At 39.8% G+C, this 27,486-nt stretch overlaps 1 protein-coding gene across 2 annotated transcripts in view; it reads right to left on the bottom strand.

The window, feature by feature from the left end:
- Positions 1-27,486, bottom strand: part of PRKN (parkin RBR E3 ubiquitin protein ligase) — a 1,404,897-nt gene that overhangs the window by 913,578 nt on the left and 463,833 nt on the right. For both annotated transcript variants that reach the window (XM_033234273.1, XM_033234272.1), the window contains exon 3: positions 22,014-22,254. In XM_033234273.1, the coding sequence (XP_033090164.1) occupies positions 22,014-22,254 (241 nt within the window). The remainder of the gene's footprint in view (positions 1-22,013; positions 22,255-27,486) is intronic.

The following is a 27,486-nucleotide window of genomic DNA, read 5'->3' as shown; positions in this document are numbered from 1 at the left end:
CGGAGATTTTTGACTAGCCTCAAATCCCATATCTCAGTGAGTTCCTGGGAAAAGAAAGATGATGAGCTAATTATTCAATGCAAATTAGATATTATTCCTTAGAGAAATGTTTTGTTTCCATCTTTTCAAGAATTATTGATTCCTTCCAATCATGAAGGACTGTGAATGTAATTCATGAATATATGGTGCCATCAATCTATCAATAATTTGCAGTTATGGGCAACAACTGTCAAACAGCTGAGTAAAAACACATAAAAACCAGATAGCTCCCTTTGGACCAATTATTGTAAACCGTAGAAACACTGAGGAAAAATAGTTGCTCTGTAGAAACACTGGCTTGGTATACATTTGGCCTCCAATCTTTTAATGCAACCTAAGAAGCAGAATGTAAACAACAGTAACTATATGGCTAGATTTGTCATTCTGTTTTGTCTGGTTCAGTAGTTAAGTGGTTACAAATATTAATATTCTACAATATGAGTGTACTTTAAATTCAGGAGGCCCTTTTGAATGGATCGCTGATTGCATTTTGATGCAATTCCCAGGGAGGAGATGAGTAAGAAGCCAGGTTGAGGACTAGGGCTGGGCACATTCAATCTTATTCTGTATTAAAGTACAGCAATGGAGACACACAATATGCTCTTTCCTGACCTGGAACTAATTTGACAGGGAAAAAAAAGTTTTAGAAATGGGTCTAAGACAGGTAAGAAACCCAAGTTCGCAAAATTGTGTTTAAAAAATATATAAAAGAATTACAGAACTTCTTGAAAAAATTCAAATTATTATATAAAGTTTCTCATTGAGCAGCTCCGAACACTGTCAAAATTATTCTGTCAGTTATGTATGTCCTGTCAACAGATATATGCATTCACGCCAAATAAATAGGCCATGGAAAGTAGACATCTCTTTATTTGGGAAACTATTACTCAAATATTTTACAAAAAAAAAAAGAGCTTGGGGTGAGGTGGCTGATTTTGCATTAGGGTACATGGAATTAATGTTGATTCTTCCAAATCATGATGACTAATGAATTTAAGCAAGTATACATGAACACTTTGATCTAATTCAAATCATGACGACTAATGAATTTAAGCAAGTATACATGAACACTTTGATCTAATTCAAATCATGATGACTAATGAATTTAAGCAAGTATACATGAACACTTTGATCTAATTCAAATCATGACGACTAATGAATTTAAGCAAGTATACATGAACACTTTGATCTAATTCAAATCATGACGACTAATGAATTTAAGCAAGTATACATGAACACTTTGATCTAATTCAAAGAAAATGGAATTTTGAATCAAAAGACAGTGGTTCCAATCTCAGCCTCAATATCTTTTAGCTACGACAGTTTGGCCAATAAATTTCATCTTTACCCTCAGTTCTCCATAAAAGAAGGAATGATAATTATGACCCTAATAAAGTGAGATAATGTAAGCATAAATGTTTCACAAACTTTTAGGTGAAAGGGAAATACTCTTTTCTTGAGAGTAAAATATTGCATCTCTCTGGTGATGTAATGGTTGCAAGGAGCAAAATATATTTACCAAAAACAGTTGACATATTAAATAGGACTATTTAGGTTCCTTCCCTTAATAATAAAAAAAAATATTTGAAACTTAGAATTAAACCAAAGAGATTACGGGTACTCTTTCAATGCGATGTAGATTTATTACATGGGCTATTTTACAACTCTGTAGGAGCAGTGGTTCACTTATTTTCCAGTAGAAATAAAAGGAATTTCTGTCCAGTGGAGCAGACAACCCCAAATATTACGGGTTACTGACCTGTAAACACTGGACAAGATTTCTATCTAGTCTAGCAATCTTAAGCTAACATCCCTTTATTAAATTGCATTCATCTATTTATCTGTCTATAATCAAGACACTAATTTCTCTAAAGCCTTTTGAACCAATTTGTACAGCTTCCTGCCTCCCACATTGAGTAACAGGTTGAAGAAAATTTTGACATTGATACATTTTATTTCTGCAAAACAGCTATTTTACCTTCTTGAAAATGATACTTCAATGGTTTTAGAGGTCATGTTCAAATGTTCCAAAAAATCTTCATTTCCAGGAAGTATGCCTCATGGACTAATATGCCAAGGGATAGTTCCTGAAGTCAGAGAGATCTTGAAATCTGCAACCGGGGTTCTCCACTTTTTCCCCTTTCTCTTTTCTGAATTTATGGGTTTGGTTTTGCTTAGAGCACAGACTCACAATAATCTACTCCCCTTTGGTGGCCACAGTGACTGGGAATTGCCTTGACGGTCTTACTGGTGATCTCTGGACCTGGATGACAGAGCTTTATTCTCTGTTGAATAAGAGACAACAGAGAATGTGTGTAAATCACTTGTGTTTGCTTGTCTCTTGGTGACCTCAGATCAATTAAAAATTTTATGCCCACTGGGGAGGAAAACAGTTCTTTGTGGTCTGGACTACTAGGTTTTTGTGATTCTGTATCTTCTTTTGACCCATGACTGAAGGTGTGGGACTGAAGTTATAAATTCTCTACATGGTTTTGTGCCTACGCATCTGTATTTCACAAAAGCTGTTGCCTCCACTGTGTGAAACGTTTCCCTGCTTGTTGCAGGCTGAATTATGTCAAAATTCCTATGTTGAAGCTCTAACCCCCAGTACTTTCTAATCCAACTGCATTTGATTAATTATAATGAGGTCTTTAGGGTGAGCCCTCATGCAATCTGACTAGTGTCCTTATGGGAAGAGGAAATTTACACACCAGACACGTGGGCACTATAGGAAACCCCATGAGAGGATGAGGGAGAAGATGGCCATCTGTACAGCAAAGAGAGATGCCTACAAAGAAAGCAAACCTACGACACTTTGATGTTGGACTTTTGGTCTCCAGAACCAGGAAAAATAGATTTTGGTTGCTGAAGAAAAATAAATATGACATCTACAAATGGAATACCGCCAAAATTCACAGAAAATAAAGAAAGCAAACTCTGAATACTTCAAGTGTTCTAGACTTTTAGGGAAAAATTTCCTCTTATAGAAACTGCTAGCTCATACACTCATACATATGGTGAATCACATACATATGGTGAATCTTTGGACAATGGAACAGTTTTAATAATGTGGGTTTAAGAAAGAAAAAACTTTTCTCTGATTTTTCAGTGTTAAATATGTGATAAGGTTTCCATTTTACATTTAATCAGGTTGGGGTTTGGTTTCCTAGAAAGAGCGTACTTAATCCGAACTTCTTGTACTTCTCAAACTTTTTCAATCACATAATCTTGCATTACACTCATATAATTTTAAAGGTTTTTCAATATACATTTTTATCTGACTAAATAGAATTCTAATTCTGGCAAATTTTTCTGTAGTCGTTTCTTATATCTTTATATATAACTTGCAAATGTGGATTAATCTTCAGATGGTTAGATAACTTATATTAAGGCTGAACACAAAAGCAATGATTAAACAGACATAATATTTAGCTTACATATTTTTGGTCCTTTAGTTATACATACTATAGAATGGCTATACTTTTTTGTCATGTTAATTGTTTTATTTTTGCTACTTTAGGAACCTGTGGCTCTAGAAAATTGTACTATATATATTTATAGCTTTGCTAGTCTGCTAAAATGTTTGTGTCTGACAGGTAGTTTTCTATCATGACTTTCCAGTTTCTTCATGAAATCAAAGTTCTTATTTTGATTACAAGTTATAATTGGATTGGGTGGTTGAGAATTAAATAAAAGAAACAGTAACAGAAAAATACAATTATTTAGCCAAAGTCATGGGATGAGCTTTCTTTTTCAAGAACGAAAAGAGTAGGATATTTTTGCCCTAAGTGTTGGTTTGTGCCCATATATGAAATGATACCATGAAAGATAAAACTTGAGAGAACACAGCGAGTTGTGGAAAATTTGAGGGAAGTGAATTTTAATTGCTTTTGTTTATAACACCTGCGTCTGAAAAGCAGCGATAAAATGTATTAAAATTCACCTAATTTTGATTGGCTTATTTGTGAGATAAATTAAGGGGGGAAAATGATCTCATAAAACCTATGTTTCCAATGCATTAATGCAAAATTAAAAGTAGTCTTTTTCTTGGTTGAATTGATAAATTCATCTTAGAAATATTACCAAGGCATAGTAAAAATACTATTTTCCCTTTTGTGTGATATGACCAGCAAGCAGAGATTTTATAACCCCCTAGAATAATATCTGCTTTGTGTTGGTTCTAGCATAGCGTTAGATAAATAAAAACATAAAATTATGAAAGGCAAAGTTTCCTCACTTGTGAATGAATCAGGATTCCTTGCAATCATATTAAATTACCAACAATCATTTTCCAATAGTTTCTTGTCAATTTGACTAAATCAATAATTAAATATTTGTCTTGAGGCACCTAGGATTTTATTATAGCCAAATGACCAAGTCTGACAACTACTTTAATTTCCCCCCAACCCCATTTAAATTTCAGATTTAAAATTTTAAAATATAGACCATAAAAATTCATGAATATAGTTTATACTTAAAACTGGCTTTAGGCCGGGCGCGGTGGCTCAAGCCTGTAATCCCAGCACTTTGGGAGGCCGAGACGGGTGGATCACGAGGTCAGGAGATCGAGACCATCCTGGCTAACACTGTGAAACCCCGTCTCTACTAAAAAATACAAAAAACTAGCCAGGTGAGGTGGCGGGCGCCTGTAGTCCCAGCTACTCGGGAGGCTGAGGCAGGAGAATGGCGTAAACCCGGGAGGCGGAGCTTGCAGTGAGCTGAGATCCGGCCACTGCACTCCAGCCCGGGCGACAGAGCGAGACTCCGTCTCAAAAAAACAAACAAACAAACAAACAAACTGGCTTTAATATTTCCCACAGGCTCCCTGGAGAGAGGAGCTGGAAAGCCTTAGGTTTGTTTCAAGGGCTTTGTATTTCTTATTAGCCTCCCCACTACAGAAGAGCTACGGAATGAGCTGTCAAATTGGAAGGACGCTCAGCCTTCCCTGGGTTCAGTTTGTATATATGAAATGTTATGCACAGAAGTCTTTTTCTAATTGAACACTTTATGGGAAGACTAAGGAGAGCCATCAGAGCCCATGCTGTCCATTGTATGTTCTTACTCTCCAGAGAAACCTTGATCAAACTCTTATAAAATAATTATGCACTGTGTCACAAAGGGGAATTTTACCCTTGTCATTCTGATATTGCTGGTCACTGTAATAATTGATCTGGACTTTCATTGGTATCAAACTGGTTTCTGTCTCCATCTCATGTTTGCCTGTGAACTGTGCGATAAGCCACAGGTCTGGGGTTGTATCTTCAGCATATACTCCTGTCTGCAGACCTCTCGGAAAGGAGTGTGCCAAACACTCTGGAAAACTGACACTTCAAAGAATAGACTCTTGGTTACTGGCCTTAGAGCTGACATCAGCTCAACAACTTTCAGGCTGGACCATGGAATGAAGCAGAATTTCCAGGACTTATTTCAGTCTGGAAATAGATGTTCTTCATGAAACTGGCAAATAAGCCAAGATCCAAAAAAGAACAATTAATTACACAAGAAGAAATGAATGGATGAGTTTAATTACGGCTACTTGTTTTGAATGCTTTTAGTATTGCATTTAGTATCTATTTTTATGGATATATGAAGATCTCTTTCTTCTTCATCTATATCACCTTGAATATAATAGACTATTGCTTTTGTATATAGTTTTTGTTTGCTCTGTCAACAGGCTGGAGTGCAGTGGCATGATCTCGGCTCACTGCGACCTCCGCCTCCCAGGTTCAAGGGATTTTCCTGCCTCAGTCTCCCGAGTACCTGGGAATACAGGCACGCCACCACCACACCCAGCTAATTTTTGTATTTTTAGTAGAGACAGGGTTTCACCATGTTGGCCAGGATGGTCTCGATCTGTTGACCTCATGATCTGCCCGCCTTGGCCTCTCAAAGTGCTGGGATTACAGGCATGAGCCACCAGCTGCTTTTGCATATAAAATTTAAAAAATTGTAAGTAGTATCTGATTCTTACCATCCTTCGAAAGGCAGAAATACCTTTACTGATTCGCCTTACTTTTTCATTAGAACATGTTATTTACATAGGTTCGATTAGGATTTGTTTTCATCTTACCAGGATACAATTGAACAAATCGATTGTGCAACAAAGAATACATCTGGATAATTACATTTGAGAATAAATCTCACTTCATCAGATACAGCGACATGCTAGTCCAGAAAACTGACGAGAAACATAGCGCCGACGAAGCCCAGCGGACAAATCAGGTTTACTACCTGGCTATTAGAGTCCTGTTCCTGAGAACTTCAGGAAGAGAGAAATTCATCTCAATTTATTTATACAGTGCAGGCAAAATGTGATGGAGAGAATGTTTTGGAATTGTTTCCCGAGCTTTGAGAAGGAAAAGCAAATAATAAAGGTTTTTAAAAGACAAATCTGAGATTCCTTTAAAAAAATTTTCAGGCAGAATTAATTATCTGGGTAAAATTATGTGGCTATAGATTTGTAAAGGAACCTCAAGCAGGCCTATCTGGTTAATTAACAGTCTCATTGGAACTATGTAAAAAATGAGGCCATGTTTGATCTGGATGAAAACAGCATTTTTCTGTGATTAAAACAAAACAAAACAAAAACCTTTGTGGGATAGGCGCAGTGGTTCACGCCTGTAATCCCAACACTTGGGGAGGCCAAGGCGGACTGATTACCTTTAAGTCAGAAGTTGCAGACCAGCCTGGCCAACAGGTTGAAACCCTGTCTGTACTAAAAACACAAAAATTAGCCGGGCATGGTTGCAGATGCCTGTAGTCCCAGCTACTCCAGAGGCTGAGGCAGGAGAATCGCTTGAGCCCAGGAGGCAGAGGTTGCAGTGAGCCAAGATCACACCACTGCACTCCAGCCTGGGTGACAACAGAGCAAGACTCTGTCTCAAAAACAAACAAATGAAAACCTTTTTGATTACTTATGGGGGAGGGGGGGAATGGAGTGTAAAAAAATAGCCACAACTCAGAAATGGGCCAAACAGACGACTAGATGTCTTTTTGAGGCAGCATTGAGCTTGTTTTCCTATTGGCAGGGAGCTGTACCACTTTCTAGAGCCTGAGATACCTTGTACATTTTTGTTTGGTAAAGATTTCCATCCAGTGTAACAAACCCCAAAGTCTATGGTTTACACACATCTATTTGTTACACACACACACACACACACACACACGAAAGAACTTTTCCTTTAATGAGTACACAGAAGTACAGAGAGTAGTATAATGAGTAACCATCCCCCAGATTCAATTATAAATCATATGTAACTAGCTGGTTGTCTCACTTCCACTGATCCTAGGATTGATCACATGGCATCAGCCAGATTCCCTTCATTTATATCAACCCATTCACTTTCATCTCATTGTTTCATCTATTCATATCTGTTGGCAGAATAAAGCAGGACTTGCAAAATGGTGAATATCTAATTTCGCAATTGCTTCTCCAATTATTGTCTGAAACGTCTCTGTAAAGAAAAATTTTCCTCAACTCCTAGGGCCATTTGGTTACCTTGAAATAGAATTCTTACAGGAAAAGCTAGATAAACCCTTATTGTTTTTCTTTTAATTATCAATTTCCTGAGCAAGATTTTAGGGCTCTAGTTATTTCCAGGAGTTTCTAATGTTTTTCTTTTTCAGCAAAATTATGAATTTTTAAGTCGTCAATAACTTTTTTGTCTTAGAGTATACTTGTTTTCATCTTGGATGATCTCATCTTGGGACACTGAATCTTCATTAGCCCATGTGTCCTTCAAGTATGTCCCTTCGGATTTCATAATCTCCGCTAGCTTTCAAGTAAGATAGCCACACAAGATGGGCAGGTTCATCTTGCACATGATTTGTCCCAGGCCTAGAATCTTCTCTTCTTCAAAGATTCCTTGTCTTTTTTAGTTAAAAACAGTATTAAGAGACTACAGTCTGAGTGGCCGCAAACTTACTCCTAATTAATGGGTTTAGATGAATGATCCAGACACTATCTAAAAGAGGGGAGAGTGGGAAGATTGGGAGACAGGAAAAGACTGGCACATGAAGTGCTAAAACTGGCTGCTCATCAGAATCACCTGTGAAACCTTCAACATCGGGATTCTCAGGCCTCAACCAAGGCTTATGGAATATGATGATCAAAGGGGAGCCCTAGCTTATGTAAAAGGCCCTCAGGAAATGAAGTCACTCTGGGGCCCACTAGGGAGGAGGGCTGAGTTACAGTCTCCAAGAAGCCACATTTCCAGACCTTGGGATCCAGTATATTAGATACTTTTAGCAGTTGAAGAATTTATTATCTTAAGCAGTAATACATATTCATTCTAGAAAGTTCATATAAACCAAATATTCGAAATAAAAATAAGTCACAATCCCATCACAAGAACACACTGCTATTAAATCTTGCATCTGTGTTTTCATATTTTTCTTTATGGATGCATATGCACACATGGGGATATACATACTTATTTTTTAGAGTAAGATTATATTCTACTCGGCAATTTGGAATTGAATTTTGTCATTTGGTGTCTTTCCATGCCATTAAATAATATTCTAAATATCATCTTCAATGGATACACAGTATCCCATTTTATAGAACTGCCAAACATTCAGAACCTATGGTTGTACCTCTTGATTGTTTTCCATTTTTTACTAATATAAACAATGTTGAACATCTTTCTAATTTATTGTATACATCTGTAACACAATTTTATCATAAACTCTGAGGGTATAAACGACTAAGTCAAAAGGTCAAAGTTGCATTTCCTCTTGTGAGAGTTCTAAAACACTTCCCTATCAGTTTGAAGTAAAAGAAAAGTCTAGGGCACATGAAAAGTACTAGGAAAGGAAGAAGCAAGGGTGCACAAAGAGGGAAGGAAATATGCTAACTGTTATCTTTTAGGGCTGTCACACATTGAATTTTAATGTTTGGGGAAATAACCAATGTAGCTGTTAGGCAGCTGGGTTCAAACATGGCAGCACTAAATGATACATCACTGTATTGGGGGCAGGTGCAACACAAACCTCCCATGGATATTTGTCAGGTGGAGAATTCAGGACAAGGTTTCCCTATTCGTATACAGAATTTTGAAGTCAGGGCACCTTCTAATGTTGACTGCAATGCTTAAGTCATCTGTCTGTCTCTGACAAAGAGCTAGACCCCGCTTCAGGAATGCAAACTTCTCCCACTGCTATGGTCTGACTGGTTCTGTCCTCAAACAATTCAGATGTTGAAACCTAATCACCCATGTGATGGCATTCAGACCTAAGGAATTTAGAGGTGATTAGATCATGAGTATGGAGCCACAGTGAATGGGATAAGTACTCTTATAGAAGATGCCCTGGAGAGCTGCTGTGCTCCCTCCACCATGTGAGGGCACAGCTGGAAGGCACCATCTATGAATCAGGAAGCAGCCTTCAGCTGACGCCAGCTTTAAAGGTGCCTTGTTCTGTGACTTCCCCGCCCAGCGTCTAGAACTGGAAGAAATAAATGTCTGTTGCTTATAAGCCACTATTTTGTATTTTGTCACAGCAGCCCAAAGGGGCTAAGACCCCCACAATTGGAAATCTTGGATTAGAATGAATTATATTTCCCATTTTCAAAAAGGTTATCAATGAGCGAATAAACAAATGTTGTTCTCATTCATTTAACACATATTACTAAGTTACTAAGCATCAATGATGTGCCCAGCACTGTGTTAGGTACTGCAACAGCCCAGAGTGAGAGGAAATGCCCCTGCTTCCTGGAGTCTGCCTTCCAGCGGGGCTGGTACCACCTGCCTGTGCTATTCTCGTGCTCAGGACGCTGTTGTATACAGTAACCTGGTAAATTGACTATGTTAAAAGAGTACTTTTTCTTTCTTCACAGAAACAAGAAAAATTATTTCCCGTGGAGTGCAAGAGAGAAGCATATCTAGGGAAATGATAATTGAAAGAGAAACTGGAAACATCAACTGTATGAAAAATACTAATGGCTCTGTTAATGAAACAGGGATGCTGGCAACAACAGGTGACAAATCTAATCATCTAATCTAATCTAATCTAATCTGTTTCTCCATAATAAGTAGCAAGTTCCAGAAATGTGCAATCATACAACAGCACTAAATGACTGCTGCCACTTGTCACTGAAGATATCCATGTTTTATTGGGATATAATATTTCTTCTTGGCATGAAGAGAATGGATTAAGTAAATGAATACAAGGTATGGTTCTACTTTACCAGCACAAACGGACAAATCCAAAATAAACAACTGTTACAGCAACTATGCTAATCTTACTAATTAAAATATGCAAACTATACTCATTCTCATTTTCATAAAAGGAAATCCTAAATGGTCAATTTGAAGTATGTTTCCTCACTACTTGTAGGAACTTCTAGTCCTAGAATTCTTGGTCCACCTTTCCCCAAGATTGCATTCATTTGGTAAATATGAGACACGACCAAAACTGTAACGATGCCATAATGGAAGAGTTACTGAAGTAAAAAAAAATCAAATGAGTCAACTATTATTAAAAGAGAGGTGACTTCATATCCATCAATTAGAAATCAAAGAGTCTGGCTGGCTATTTATCATCAAAAATCTTTTATTGGCATAAAAATGTCCACACAACAAGCAGCTTTTTAAAATAACTACTCAGGTAAGAGTATCACTCACCAAGCTGGGACTTTATGTTCTTTGTGACAATAAAGAAATAGAATGGCAAACAACAATCTGTGCAGTCTTGCAAATCATACTTTCCTAAGCTATTGCTCTAGATTAAAATGTCTGCCTTAGTTTTCAGGAGGTTAAAGAAGAGTGTCTTATCTCCAAACAGCAGAATTCATGAAGATGTATACATACCTTCCTCTTGCAGTTAAGGAAGGATGGAATGTCTTTGACCCAGGTAAAGATCCATGTACCTGAATCATGAACATATCCAAAAAGATGGGCTGGGCATGGGGGCTCACACCTGTAATCCCAAATATTGGGAGGCCGAGGTGGGCAGGTCACGAGGTCAGGAGTTTGACACCAGTCTGGCCAACATGGGAAAACCCTGACACTACTAAAAATACAAACATTAGCTGGGCATGGTGGTGGGTGCCTCTAATCCCAGTTACTCTGGAGGCTGAGGGAGGAGAATTGCTTTAACCTGAGAAATGGGGGTTGCACTGAGCCGAGATGGCACCACTGCACTCCAGCCTGGGTGATAGGGTGAGACTCCATCTCAAAAACAAAAACAAACAAACAAACAAACAAAAAGAAAGAAAGAAAGAAAAAGAAGAAATCCAAAAAGACACATTAGCAGGATTCAGTTCCCATTGTGTTGTTTGATGCACTGACCAGTTGATTCAATCTCAATCTGTGTTCACAGTTTTCCTGCTCACTTAGAATCAGAGCTCTGTTTGCATTTCATGATGAATACCCACTTACTGAATGTTAACTTGTTCCTAACTGCCCCAATCCTTCATGCATTGCCAGAGCCAGCTTGGTTAAGTCCCCTGTGACCGGTATCTGTGACCTGTCCCTAGCTAATCTTCTCTGTCACAGTACGAAGTGGGGCACACACTCATCGCCAAAGGGTCCTTTGAGCAAGTCCCAATAGAAAATGTATCCACTTTTCGGATGAAATACTCAAAAAAGGGTACTACATTACCTAACGTAAAATGGAAAACAAATACATATGCCATCCATCATTCAGGGCTGGGAAACAATGAAAATGTAATATTCTAGAAAGACAGCCATAGGAAGTATTATTTCTCATGCTGCCCATCATTATCATAGAGCACCCATTATTCTAATTTAGCTCCAAATGTGTGGTGGAGGTGATCAAAATTTAAAACTAAATAAAGAGACTCATACAAAAATAAAAATAAAAATAATAAAATAAATAAAACAAAACCCTGAGCCCAAAACTAGAGTCACCTGTCATCTTCCAAGTATGGGTTGGGGACCTAGCACCTGTCCTGGGGGGAATTCAGGCAGGTGGCCCTGGATCTGCAAACCTAGGTGGTACTTTAGAGCATGAGCACAATCTTGGGCCTTTGTACATGTGAACTAGAAAGCAAAGGGATAACTGAAATGGATAACAGTTATTCAGCACTTGGTATATTCCAGGCCTTTTTCTAGGCTCTTGTCATGAAGTATCTGACATCAGCTTCATGAATTAGGTACTTTTTCCTTATCTCTATATGAGAAATGGGGAAACTGTGGCCTGGTATGTTTAAAAACAAAACAGTGCACTATTCACTTGAGGATCTTATTAAAATGAAGGTTACTGATTCAGTAGGTCTGATAGGGGTCAATGATTCTGCATTTCTGATAAACTCCCAATTGCTACTGCTGGCCCACAGACCGCACTTTGAACTGCAAGAAAGTAAATCGTCTGAGTCCTAGAGGCAGCAAGAAGAACAGCCAAGACGGGCTAAGTTGCTTGGCTCCAGGGTCCACACTTATTGCCAACCAGCTTAGCATTTGCATGGCAGACACATCACAGCCCAGGTACCATGAATGGGCTCAAGGATTCGAAATCAATGTCTGTCACCCTTTTTGACTGCATTTTCTAGCAACAAAAGTCCTATATTAAGTGCGCAGTACATACCAGGAACTGTGGTAAACACTGGTTCAAAGGATTTTCATTTAATCCACTGAAGTAAATTATTGGCCATTTGATTCCCTTCTTACAGGAAGCAAATCACAACCCCACTGATGGACTGGGTATTCTAGTGAGTTTAATTATCATGCACAGAAAAGATTGAGTATTAATTTTCAAAGAATCAGAATCTAATAACACACCTGTAACACCAAAGGTAGTCAATATTTGGGGATTCAGAAAGAATTTTAAGATCTTACAGAGCATCAGAGGTATCATTTTGAAAATTAATTATAGTCAAATAGACGTAGAAGGTGTAGGAGTTTAGGCCTGTTTCTGTGAAATTATCAAAAAGTAATCTAAAAAAGAATGTAGTGATATTGTCTTTGTCAGAAGGGTTTCATTTTCTATTCTAAAATAGATATCTTGTTAATTCTGTTTTTGTTACATAGGTAGAATACAAATTCCTGATTTATGTGTGAAATGTTTGGAAGCTACAGGTCATACAAAATAACACCTCCCATTACAGTTTCACAAAATTTCCATTAGTTCTTATTTATTCAGAACAAATTTAGAAAGACTAAAAAGATTGTATTACGGAGAGTTAAATTCTAACAATTTGAAATGTTTTGTTTTTTTTTTTTTTTTTTTTTTGAGACAGAGTCTTGCTTTGTCGCCCAGGCTGGAGTGCAGTGGCCGGATCTCAGCTCACTGCAAGCTCCGCCTCCCGGGTTTACGCCATTCTCCTGCCTCAGCCTCCGGAGTAGCTGGGACTACAGGCGCCCGCCACCTCGCCCGGCTAGTTTTTTGTATTTTTTTTATTAGAGACGGGGTTTCACCGTGTTAGCCAGGATGGTCTCGATCTCCTGACCTCGTGATCCGCCCGTCTCGGCCTCCCAAAGTGCTGGGATTACAGGCTTGAGCCACCGCGCCCGGCCTGAAATGTTTTCTTTATCTTCCCTTCAAGAAAATGGAATCCAGCAGCCTGCCTGCATTTTTAGCAGACTCTGCAATAATTAGAATGCTCTCATGATTCCCAAGATGGACCTCCCCAGCTATAAGTACGCTGCCTCCGTGCTCATTCCTGTCAAGTGCAGATCTCCCCATCTTGGCATATGGACAGTGTCCTCTGAAACACTTCAGGGTTGGAAGAGTAAAAAATGTAAATGATTTGCTTGATTGGCCATTTAGGCCTCCAGGAGAGGGACACCCAGACACTACTATTTGCAGAGGCCTCTCATTAGAAGAGCACAATGTCCAGCCAGGCCTCATGGAGTCTTGAATGCAATGTCCCCTTTCCCCTTTAAATCACAATATGACTTTGCAGAGGTGACTTCAGAAAAATCAAAACATTTTGAGGCTCCCTGCAGGTACCCTATTTAACTTCAACTACCAACGTTGGCATTTCTCATCTACTCTCCCCCACAGTTACTATTTATGTTTCAAAACAGAAAACCAACCACAAAAAGCAAAACGATTCCCATAGAGGCATGAACCCAAATAGGCATGAACAAAAGCACAGGGTAGATGGGGCCAGCCTCAGCCTGCGTTGCCCACTTGGGGCATCTTGGGGCAGCATGGTATTCCTCTAGACAGCTTTTGTCAATTGCATGCTGACGCTCCTTCCAGCTCTATTTCATACTCCTTTTGCAAGTATATAAGAAAAAACACGGGACCGGGTGTGGTGGCTCACACTTGTAATCCCGGCACTTTGAGAGGCCGAGGTCAGTGGATTACCTGAGGTCAGCAGTTCGAGACCAGACTGGCCAACATGATGAAACTCCATTTCTACTAAAAATACAAAAATTGGCTCAGCATTGTGGTGGGAGCCTGTAATCCCAGCTACTCAGAGACTGAGGCAGGAGAATTGCTTGAACCCAAGAGGCAGAGGTGGCAGTGAGCCAAGATCGCCCCACTGCACTCCAGCCTGGATGACAAGAGTGAAACTCCATCTCAAAAGAAAGGAAAAATTATGCATGGCATGAGGAACAGTTTCTTAGACACCAGAAGAGGGAGTGATGGACACAAAGTCACAACAGCTGTGACTTTTGGCATTCAGAGCTCTTGAGGGCAGGAAACCCACTCTTCCAACTTCATAGATCCTCTGAACCTATAATAGATTCCAGGAAGCGTGGCCACCTGCGCGGGACCTAATTCTTCCCAACATCTTCAGTGTTGCCTTCTTGTCTTTCAAAGCCAGGCTCAGGGTCTGTCTTTGCTTCTCACTCCTCTAAATCCCCATATTACTGTCACTGTACCCATTTTTTAAAACTTACTTCATTTCAACTTGTGTATGTGCATTTGCCAAACTGTGAGCTACCGGAGGATCTTGTTCCTGCTACTAACCTTTGTATTGCCTGTTCCAATCAATGGGTTTATTATATGTAAGAATTACTCAGAAGGCAGCAGATTAAAACACATGTGAGTGGTGCTCACTGACAAGTATATGGCCCTAAGCGATGGCTGTCTCAAAGGACCCCTCTGCCAAGCTCTGCGTTCCTCAGGGCAGGACTGTTGCTTACTTTCTGAATACCCAAGGCACACTCTACCACGTTTTCCATATGCAATTATTAACCATGTTCTCCTGCCAAATGTGACTCATAAGAGTTGAAGAGCTATAAGAGTTACATTTCACATGGTGGATAAAGCTTTTTGACAGTATGACAAAACTTTATCTCTCGTTACTCATGTGCCAGCCAATGGAGGTAGAAAATGTATTAGATGACTGACTTGAATTTGATGAGTGCCCCTTACAAGTGTAAACAAATATGTTGCCAGTAATGACATGACCGTATGTAAAGCACTATAAAGAGGAATGAGCACACTTTTGGAGGCCAAGGTGGGTCAGGAGTTCAAGAACAGCCTACCAACATGGTGAAACTCGTCTCTAATAAAAATACAAAAATTAGCCAGGCATGGTGACGGGCCTGTAGTCCCAGCTCCTCGTGAGGCTGAGGCAGAAGAATTGTTTGAACCCAGGAGGCAGGGGATGCAGTGAGCCAAGATCACGCCACTGCACTCCAGGCAACAAGAGCAAAACTCCATCTAAAAAAAAAAAGTAAGGAGCAACTAGTTCTGCATCTACAGTAGTATATAAACTTCTTGGAAAAGATTTCAGGATTTTCCCCCTACTTCAAACATCCCTCCCCCACCAGAAATATGTGAGGCTGGCAGACCTCTCACTATAGTGCAATATCACTTTCTGAGTTTTCGCCTTTAAAATTGAAAAGGAATATTACCGTAAAAATTTCAGTGTTGGAAGAAAGATTAAAATCCTGGCAAAATAATAATGTATTTTTCATTGGTTTATGTTGATATCAACTCTAGTATGACTGCCAAAATTTTGGGTTTTTTCAAGGAAGATTTACACAAGAGGCAAACCTTACAGCTGTGCAAAACACCAAGAAATTCACGCCCTCTGGCTTAAAGTCATTAGCATGTATAATACACATTTTCAAGTACTTGAGATTTGGTTTTGGATAAAATGAGAATTAAGTCTGAAGCTTATCACTTTATTCCATTAGCAGGCCCCCATTACTGATTAGCGTTTGGCAGGTGTTAGTTAATATACAATCCCAGAATAATTTTCATTTTGTACTGCATTCACCCACTGGCAAAAAAACTGTTGATAAAAGCATATTCTCTAATAATTATAATGTATCAATGGCATATCTCCAGAGCTCAAGTCTTAAATTCAATTGCATTTATTTAAAATTTCTAAAAATATTTGTCTATTTTTATATTTTTTCTATTTAAACTTTACAAGTTATATTTCAATAACTTATTCTGGCACATAATGCAGGAATGTCAAATCTTTTGGCTTCCCTGGAACACAGTGGAAGAAAAATTGTCTTGGACCACACATCAAATACACGAATAACTGGTGACCTATAAACAAAAACCACAAAACAAAAACAAAAATACCTCATAATGTTTTCAAAAAGTTTATGAATTTGCGTTCAAAGCTGTCCTAGGTTGCATGCGGCCTGTGGGCCATGGATTGGAGAAGTGTGATGTATTGTTCCCTCAAAACTAGTCTCTTTCATTTAGCAAGAAGCAAAAGGCCTATTGTATAGTAAATTGTTCTTCCATATAATTAAATGCTTTCTTAGTAAGCTAAACAGTAACACTCGAAAAAACTGGAAAACATTACCAAAGTTTTTCTTTTGTTTTTCCAAAAGCAAAAATTCTGAAAAAATAGTATACCATGTGATATAGAGTTTTAAAATTTGACTACTTGACTGAAATCAATTAATATGACTCTTCAAAAAGATCCATGTTAAGACAATATCTACTTTCTAACCAAAATGTCTAGAGGAAATGCAAAAATTCCTTTCTTCTGATATTCATATTCAGGAAAACACAGGCTACTGGACACTTTACATAAGCTCTGGAGTAAGACAGTCCCCCTGGATAAGGCTTGGACGGTCTGGGTCGGTTCCTCAAGGGATCTGTGTAGTTTCCTCATCTATAAAGAGGATATGAACATGGTCTACCTTACAGGGCTGCAAGGAATTAAAAGAGATATTTCAGGGAAACAGGTTTTCCTATACTGCCAGGTTTACAGCAAGCACTCACCCATACTGCCTGCAGGTAGGACCCGTTCCCGTTGTTCCGGGCAATGCAGCAGTTCTAGGATTTGAAACGTTACGGGTTGTGTTGCCTCCACCCTTTCCTCCTGCAGTTCCTTCACAAGCAGCCAGCGTGAGACTTCCTAAAGTCAGATCATGTCACTCCGTTGCTCGAAAGTCAAATTTTCTCAACAGGGTCAAATCCTGGGCCCAGCAGACCCTGCCTGACCTCTCTACCCTGCCCTTTTTCTGACCTCCTCTTCTCCGAGATCCACCTGTTACAAGCTCCACCCCATACTGGCTGCTGTGTTTTCTGGGCAGGGCCCTGCCTGGGGCTCACGAGTTGCTGTCACCTCTGCCTGCGCACAAATGGGTGCTCCCTGAGGGTGCCCTCCTCACAGGTTAGCTCATCACATAGGCCTCGCGGCTGCCGTGTATTACAAAAACTCCCCACCAATACTCTTTGTCCCCTTTACTCTGCAGTTTCTCCACAGAACACACACTTACTAGTTGGTTGCTTGTTTCTTTATTAGCTTCTGCTCCAAACAGAATAGCTCCGCTCAGGTAGGCATTTTGTCTGTTTCTATTTTCTGCTACATCCCAGTACCTGGCACTGTACTTGGCACAGAGTAAGGACTCAATCATTATTTGTTTATGTAGTTCATTAACTGTATGATATTTGAGGAGCCTCCTATTTTTTTGCTAGGTCCAATGACTTCATCTGACTGTCAGGAGATGATGAATGGAGGCTCATTTAGGAAACACCAGCAACACGTGAAGGTAATTTACACACAGGTACTCTGGAGCCCAGGTGCAGCTCAATGTTCTTATTCACAACATAGTAAAATAGATTTTATTCACTGACCATATTTTAAGCAATACTATTTTTTACTATTTAGGGCAGTACTACTCAAAGCACAGCCCAGGGGACCATAGTATTAGTATCACCTGGGAGCTTGTTAGAACCGCAACTTCTCAGCTGCCATCCAAGGCCAACTGTTCTGGGCCCAGGGATCTGTGATTTTATAGGTCCTCAGGTGATTTTGATGAGCACTAAAGCTTGAGTGGCACTGCTGTAAAAATTACTTCAATGACTCATTCCAGTTCTCGGACGTCCTCTTACAAGTCTTAGCGTGACATGCTTGCGTTCCTAGTACCGACGGTGTAACCGGTTATTCATGTACATCATGTTGTCACCTTTCATGTTGACCAGTTATCTTTTGCCAACTAAAAATACTTGAAAGGCACCTTCTCGGGTTTCAGAAGTTTCCACTTGTTTCAATAACATGTGTGGCTATAGCCCAGCTATTCACCCGTTAGAGCCCTCCCACATCCAGCCAGCACTTATATTCTTCGAAGCTGAATTTGAAGACTCTGGAAGCACAGAAAATTGGAATTTCTTTTAATCTATTTTTCTGAGGCAGAGGTTTTCAATCATTGTATAACCAAGGATCATTTGCGTCTTTTCAAATGACAGATGTTGTATGTGTTTAATATGTGAAGTACGTAGACAGGAATCATCTCCGGCTTCTGTGATTGGCTCGGTGTGTTCACCTCTCACCAACCTGCCTCTGTTCTCCCACCCAGCATCCAACTGTTGCATGAGAACAACAGGTGGGATCCATAATTGTAAGACTGGAAAACCTTAGCGATAGGGCAGAGTTTCTCAGAGTGTAGTCAGTAGCAACATTTTGGGGCCTCTACCCCCAGACAAATACATCAGAATTTCTGGTCACAGAAAAGTAATGAAATAAGATTTTTTTTTTTTCTCACCATTCTGGCCACCAAAGAAACATGGAAAAGCATGCAAGATAATTCTGCACATGACAGTCTGTGACTCTCTGCTCTAGTAACTTTACGCTATAATTTTTAGTGAAGAAAAATAATCATATAGGCATACTGTTTGTATACAGTCATTTCAAATCATTCCATTCAAAGTCTTAACTCAAACCAAGAATGAACCAAGACATTTGAAGAGATGAAATCTCATTTTCTCTGTATAATCTTAAATAAAGCATTCATTCTAAAAGCTAAATGCACAGGAATTCTGATGAATGACTTACTATGTTTACAATTTTAGGGAATTTAGTAAACATGTCTCACCACTCTTCTAAGAGATTTTGAGGAAAACTACAGTTAACTGGACAAAAACTCCATCCTCAAAGAGATTCAAAGGTGAAGTCGGAACTGGAGTACAAACTAGCAAGTAATAAGGGAGAGTCCTAAGGGTTCTGAAAAGGATTCCTTCTGGTTCTAATGAGTAGGAGAGGATTACTTGTAGTTTAGTTGTTAGTTTAACACAGAGTTAAATCTGAAAGTTGACCTGGGATAAGCCATGTCTCTTTTCCCAGTCCTTTACAGATGCAATATAACTACACAGAAGCCTTTCAGTAGCAGTATGTAGGGTACCAGGAAGTCACCCCGAGTCTGTAGTGCTGCAGGGAGAAGTGTATTAGGAGGGCACCCCTGCAGCCCCCAGCTGTACCATGTGGACTTGCCTAAGCCAGTCCCTAGCCTGCAAAATGCACAAAGCTGTCAGACCACAAGACAGAGGGGTAAATGAGAAACAGTGTGATCAGAGGTTAGATGTGACTCAGACATGGGTGGAAAGTAAAGGTGAAACAGCACATCATCATAGGCCATACAGTACTCTGAAAGCTGCTGTCATTTACTGCATTCCATAAATTTACTAGAATTTATTCTCTATTGTTTGGGTGGAAATAATTACACATTCCAATTTAAAAATATAAAGAGAATATTATATATTTAGCAGAATTTTCTCAGTGCCTACTGGTACTTCAGACCCCATATAGAGAAAATACTATATTTTCTTAACTAAAATATTATGGTCTAGAGAGAAAGACAAAGAGAGTCCATTGAAAATGTCAATAATTCTAAGTTCATTCTCATAAAAGAAAATTCTGGAGAAGACCAAGGGCAATTTTATGATAAAACAAAATAAGAAGACTCAAATTTTCAGATAAATATGTTTGATAAGATAGTAGAGACAGATAAGCTAGGAAATGGATTAAATAATGTGAATAGATACAGAATATGATTATTGTGCTAAAATTGTTTTTAATATTCAGTAATAGGTAAAGGTTTAATTTTGTTTTAAACAATGTGATTTTTTTTATTTTTAGTAAGAATATTATCTTGGGAAATCAAAGAACTAGTAGATAGGTCTACTAACATAATAAATCCGATCTGTTACACAGTTGTGCAGGAACAAACACAGTAAATATAGGGTTTGGCACCACTTTTGGTTTCAGCCATACATTGGGGGATTTGAAACATATTGCCTGTTGATGGGGAGGGATGACCGTACATGTGAGACATCCAGAAAAAATGCATAAATCTCAAAGAGGTGGTCTAAAATTCAGGCTTGGATACCATCTTCAATGGCAAAGGAAGAAAGGGAGAGGAGAAGACAAGAGTAAGGTTTGTTACGCAGATTATTAAGTTGGTGGCTTCTCAAAAATCAGAGTCTCCAGAGACTCTGTCCTTCTCATCCTAGTAAGGAGAGGGAGATACCCTTACAAATGGAGATTTCCTTGGTAGATATAAATTTCCCTTACAAAAGGGTGACTTCTGCTCTGTTTTTAGAGCTTGTCCTATGTCTACTGTTTCTCAAAATAATCAGCTCAAAATAATATTTATGCTAACGTGGCATATTTTGGGGTGGTATATTCTGGTCTCATATACCCTCAAGGTGGAATATTCCCTTGTTTGGTTTATAATGTTAGAGCATGAGTATCCTTTAGTAGCGCTTGTTTTTCTCTAGAGGTGTCAATGTCAGAAAGATCTTCTACATACTCTGGTTGAAACATCAGAATTGTGATGAACTTGGGTTTGATATTTATATTAATTTATCATATTCTGGATCACAAGGGCATTGCAGGGGTTTAGATTTATCTCATTTTTCCCCATCTATGACATTTGTTTCCATTTCTCAGTTTTTCTTTCCAGACCTGAGGTGCCCAGCTCACATGAAGCAGACCCTCTTTCCCTCCCACAGTCATCTCAAGATCACCAGAGCATCAGCTAATGTCTTACTTTCTGGGTTTATCTACTCCTGTATTTAAAGATGTTGTTTCTACATTTTCACTTGTCCTTGAAAATTATCTTTTTTTTTAATTTTTTGCAAGCTCATTGAAAATTTTTAATTCCTTAAATTTTATTTACTAATTTTAGTGGGAGGCATTTCTTATTATGTTAGGCTTCCATCTTGCAGGTCCCAGAACTTTCTGACACTGTGAAGGCCATATCAGCTCACAACTGCCAGGATCTATTGTATGTGGGAGGAAAATCAGCTTCTACCCTGTAAAGTCATTGTGATTATTTTGTGTCTTCTGTCAGATACAGTAAAAATTAATTCTATTACACCTTGGACTATTTAGAGAATAAAAGACTACGAGACACATACTAATATTTTAAAAATAACTAAACAATAACCATCTTTTCCAAAGAAAAGCATTTTGAAATGGGTGGTAGCACAGAGAGAAGGAAGAGTCCTTTCACACTAAGGATGTCATTGCCATTGGAATATGTGGCTTTAGAAACTACAAATGGCCCAATTAGCTTTCAAATTCTTTCTACTTTTTAGAATTTTTCTACATCACTAGAAACATATCTCTTCTATTTAATCTCAATGTGAAAACCTGTTTCATAGTACTTATAATAAATGCATTCTCAAATTTTACATCAAAGTACTCCACCTACAGTGATGTCTCCTTGTAGTGAATTAGAGACTCCAATCCAAAACGCATCATACACTAAATATGCACCTGGTGAGGCTATGCTCCATGGAGACTGCACTAAACAAACAAACAGAAAGCTTTAATACTCTTAGGGCATTCCAATTACCTGGACTGCCAGCTGGTGGTGAGTCATTCCTGCTGTCAGTGTGCAGAATGACAGCCAGCCCCACAGAGTCTCCTGGGAGGACTGAGCTGCTGAGGTCCACCCGAGTCAAGCTCTGGGGCTCCCGCTCACAGCCTCCCGCCGTGTTTCTGGGGTTGTCGCCTCCAGTTGCATTCATTTCTTGACCTTTTCTCCATGGTCTCTGAACAATGTGAACGATGCTCTGCTGATCCAGGTCACAGTTCTGTTTGGGAGCAAGGTGAAAAAAAAACAAGGAAATGGCAAACATGAAATGCCAGATAGAGTTTAACTTGTCCTCAGTGTTAGAAGGGAAGGGAAAGTGAAATGTAATTGACCAGCTTAGGCACACGTTTGGCCACAGCACTTAGACACTACACATGGTAGACAAACGACACTGAACTGGGGCCAGAAACAGAAATTTGGGGATACGTGAAACACAACAGAATGCTGAAGTCATATTCAAAAGGACATGAAATCTACCAGGAAAAAAAAAAAAAAATACCAAAGTGGATCTATAAGCACAGTGAAAATAATAACTCTTTTTTTATTTTTCCTCCGAAACGGAGTCTCACTCTGTCATCCAGGCTGGAGTGCAGTGGTGTGATCTCAGCTCATTGCAACCTCCACCTCCCGGGTTCAAGCAATTCTTCTGCCTCAGCCTCCCGAGTAGCTGGGATTACAGGCGGGTGGCACCACACCTGGTTACTAAAAATATTCTTAAATAATAAAACTGATTGACATCAGAATTGATATGTCATTCTTTTCTGTTTTATAAAAGTACAGAAAGTTATTATCAATTAGAGGGCATTTCTGTACAGCATTGGAAATGAATGTGTTTGAGTAGACTCCACACACACCCCTCCACGGCACCAGCACACACATCGTCACACCAGTGGGGAAGCCAGGCAGAAGCACACTCCTGCCACCCAGGGTTCACTCTCTCTTGGTCGATTTAACCATGAAAACCCGCAAACATTTACAAAAAGGTTTTGCATCTATATATTGACACGTTCGAACAGAAGAAGACTTTAACATTTTGTAGCCTAAAAATTAAAAGTCAGATTATTTGCTAGGACAAGAACTAGGCTACCCTACGTGGAATTCTAGTTTCAGAATATCTACTACACAGGGCCACCCGCGGTGGCTCAGGCCCCTAATCCCAGCACTTTGAGAGGCAGAGGTGAGTGGGTCACCTGAGGTCAGGAGTTCCAGAAGAGCTTGACCAACATGGTGAAATCCCATCTCTACTGCAAATACATTAGCTGGGCATGGTGATGTGTGCCTGTAGTCCCAGCTACTCAGGAGGCTGAGGCAGGAGAATCACTTGAATGACCAACCCCATACCCCCACCAAAAAAAAAAAAAAAAAGAATATCTACTACATAGAAGCAGTTACTGATCTGCTTGCTACCCTCTTAAGACACAGCAAGGACCTTACTCTCGCAGCAAATCGATGTGGCCGGGCGCAGTGGCTGAGGCCTGTAATCCCAGCACTTCAGGAGGCCAAGGTGGGCGGATCACTTGAGGCCAGGAGTTTGTGACCAGCCAGGGAAACATGGGGAAACCTTGTCTCTACTAAAAATACAAAAAAATTAGCCAGCTCTGGTGGCATGGGCCTGTAATCCCAGCTACTTGGGAGGCTGAAGCAAGAAAATCGCTTGAGCCTGGGAGGCAGAGGTTGCAGTGAGCCGAGATCACGCCACTGCACTCCAGCCTGGGCAACAGAGCGAGATTCCATCTCAAAAAATATAAAATAAAATGAAATAAAATAAAATAAAAATAAATCGATGCCATTCAAATACCTCTTGCCATTCTCATTTTAGGAATGCTCCCAGGACACTCAAATGAAATGCATCCATAACTAACAGCAATAAACGATGCCCTCCCCTGCTGCTTTCCCAAGCTCTTCTGTTGCCTTCACCATCAATGTCCCTCGAACAGTGGTGCCCAGCACTCACCAACACCCCTGACCCCAAACAAAACGGCTGGAGTCTGCCTCCTCCACCTAGGAGGGCACCAGGACACCCTTTGTCCTTAAATCCCATTCCGACCTCTTCTCTACTCTCACATCCCGAGGCTCCGTCTCATCCCCAGGCCCTGTGCCCCTCCCCATCCCCATTCTCAGAGCTCCCAGCCTCTCCCGAGGACTGTTCCTACTCAGCAGTGGCCACTGTTCATCATTCTCTGACCTGAAGTCCTCCCCTGCATGACTTTCCCGTTTCTGTCAGGAAAAACCATCCTCCATATCACCTGCTTCGAGCCTTCCCCTCCCACCTAAAAATCTCATTATCCTCCCATGTTTTGTAATGGGCTGCAAGAGAATCACTATCTTTAATTCCTCCTACCTAATCTTTGATATCGGCAAGGCACCAACAGTTAGCAATTTTGTCTCAGAATTATCCTTCACATCTTCAATTCCTTTATATCTCAATATTCACCTCCCCATTTTAGGCCCTCCTCACGATTACTCCCTTTACATCCGATATCGCCATACTCCAGTCCAATATGTACAAGAATTCTGGGTCTGTGTGTGCGCTACATAATCTTTCTAAAGTGTCTCAGTATTACTTGTAAAATGGACTGTAACATCTCCCATGTTCTTCGAGTGTGTTTGTACATTTTTCTTCTCTAGATCATGATCTAGATTTGATTTTTTATCTTCCTTACCCCTCCTATATTATACATGTGACAGATTAAACTATTCTTCCAAATTATGCACGCCCGTACATTAGTGTGCATACATCATGCTCCCCACTGCCTCCCGGCGATTTTGCCCAGCCACGTGAATGGCTTTGACCAAAGGGATATTAGCAGATGTGATTGGAACCAGGGCTTTGTATTTGTCCCGCTGCTAAGGTCCATCAAAAGAACATCCCTGCTGGGCACAGTAGCTCACACCTGTAATCCAAGCACTTTGGGAGGCAGAGACGGGTGGATCACTTGAGGTCAGGAGTTCAAGGACAGCCAACATGGTGAAACCCCACCTCTACTAAAAACACAAAAATCAGCTGGTTGTGGTGGATGTGCCCGTAATCCCAGCTACTCAGGAGGCTGAAGCAGGAGAATCACTTAAGCCCAGGAGGCAAAGGTTGCAGGGACCCGAGATCCCGCCACTGCACTGCACTGCATGGAGCGAGACTCCGTTGCAAAAAACAGAACCTCCCAGAAAGCTTCCACCTGTTCACACATGGCCCACACCTGAGTCCAGCCCACAGAGGTGACCGAGTGCAGCCACACTCACAGCGTAAAGCAGGGACCTGCAGCTGAAGCCAGCCTGAGGCCATGGGCACCCCCACTGACCTGCAGGCACATGAGAAAGACGGCATGCTTTTATGGCACTGAGATTTGTGCTTGACTTTTAAGCAATAATGGCAGACAGTCCTTGATTTTCCATTCTACTTGGACAAGGTATCACTGTCCATGATCAGCTCCATGTCAGGTAGCACTCCTCTAGCTTACACACAGTCTCTAGCCTAAGTCATTTCAAAGAAACCAGCATCAGGATCCGAGTATGCTCAAGGACTGAGCTTTGTCACAGAAGGAAGAGTGGAGAATTAGCACCCTAGCCTATCCTGAGGTTTCTATCCACATTGTGTCCCTTCCTTTCCATGTTCAGGACTCAGGTACTTCCTGTGATCCTCCTAGAGAAAACTAACACCTTTCTCCCTCATCTGAATCTAAAAATCTTTGCTTACTGTGCTCTTCTTATTATAGTGGTTAAAGCTTGGACAGTATGTAGTATGTAGTGTGTGTGTGTGTGTGTGTGTGTGTGTGTGTGTCTGAGTCTTATCTTCCAACTTATTTTAGAAATACTTGAGAGCAGCAACGTGGTCATACTAATATTTATCTATCACACAGTGCTTTGAAGTCAGGAGATATAGAAACATATCTATGAATTTAAAAAGTTTAAAAAAGTGAATGACTGAAGGGAAGTAAGAAAGAATGAAGGAGTAAATGAATGAATGAATATAAACAGTCATGAGCTCAGTGTCCAAAGTGCCACAGAGGGAACCAGCAGAACAAGAAAGAAAGGACATAGAATTTAAAGTCAAATGGACTTAAGCTCTACATAGTTTATTAGCTCTATGAATTTTGGCAAATTATTCTTCCTTCCCCAGCTTTCTGCCATTGACAATAATATATCAACTTTGAAGGCTGTTTTGAAGATTCGAGGAAATGTAAAGAGCTCAGATCCCGATCCGCAATGATACATCGTTGGTAGTACTGTTACCATTTATGAGTTTTAGAAAACTAAAGAGGATGGGTCCCTAATCTTGTACATAAATAAGGCCTCAGAATTCTGTTTAGCTTCTCACTTACACAATTGTGTTTGGAAAATATACAGAGAAGGCAGAATGAGCAGGAGCTATCAATGTGACAGTCTCTCTGGCAGCATTCCAGCTTTCTGTGAACTAAAAATTGATACAAAAAAAAAAAAAATCCTATATCACCATATAGCCAGATGCCATGAAACACAAGAACCTGAGTGAATTTTCAGGGATGGCTGAAATGTGACAAATGTTGATGAAATCTAAAAGATTTCAAATCCAGATTTTCCTAATGCTTAGGGTAGAGCTGCGAAGGGGAAATGAAAGTCCTCAAACAGATTTCAGTAGTTACAGTGATCCGAATAGGACACATTTCCCTCAGTTGCCATCCCTGTTTCTGAGATCATTAATTGCTTAATCTTTGACTCTCATAGAAAATCTTGCTGGTCCCAGAAGCGGTGCCTTTGACAGATGGTGTACTCACACACCATGCTGGTTCGGTTCAAAGCCACATTCCATGGACAATACATTGGATACAGTCCCGTTGTACAGCCACGCAAAAGCCCCAAATACTATTTAGTTTTCCTAGAATACAAAAAAATTCCTCAGATGTGGGAGAAAGAGATTTTCGGTGGGAAGATATCAGAGTGCTCCAATATGGTTTCAAGTTACCCCAGAGCAGAAACAATGTCTTCTTTATCTTTGTTTCTCCAATAAATAAAATATTACCTGTCAAAGAGAAAACACTTAATACGGTTCTTTCTTTCTTTATAACAATATATTAATCCAACAAGTAAGGCAGTAACAAATTCTTTAGTGTAGACAAACCAAGTAGATATTTCTGTAACCAGGTTTGGTCTTACGCTGTCATGCATAGCTGTTGACCCATGGGAGACTAAGCGATCAGTATCTTGGGCTCTCGGTCTACAGGATCCTTGATATGGAAACATATCAGTATTAACAAAACATCCATGGGAGTTTTTTTGTGCCAAATAATGATCAGCTCTCATCTGGTTGGACATTATCCAACAATACACAAAAAATTGATGTGTTTTCTTTTTCCAAAAAGAAGTTCCTTCAACGGCACATAGTTAAGATCCAAATATTTCAGATTCTTCCAAGCACTTAATAAAGAGTTACACAGATCGTCTCTAAAATGATTAATAATGATTTCAAAGTTGTTAACAA

Source organism: Trachypithecus francoisi, unplaced genomic scaffold, assembly GCF_009764315.1.
Source record: "Trachypithecus francoisi isolate TF-2019V2 unplaced genomic scaffold, Tfra_2.0 Lachesis_group15, whole genome shotgun sequence".
NCBI classification, from domain to species: Eukaryota; Metazoa; Chordata; class Mammalia; order Primates; family Cercopithecidae; genus Trachypithecus; species Trachypithecus francoisi.
The sequence above is the reverse complement of the archived record's forward strand: the minus strand, read 5'-3'. Positions and strand labels throughout refer to the sequence as shown.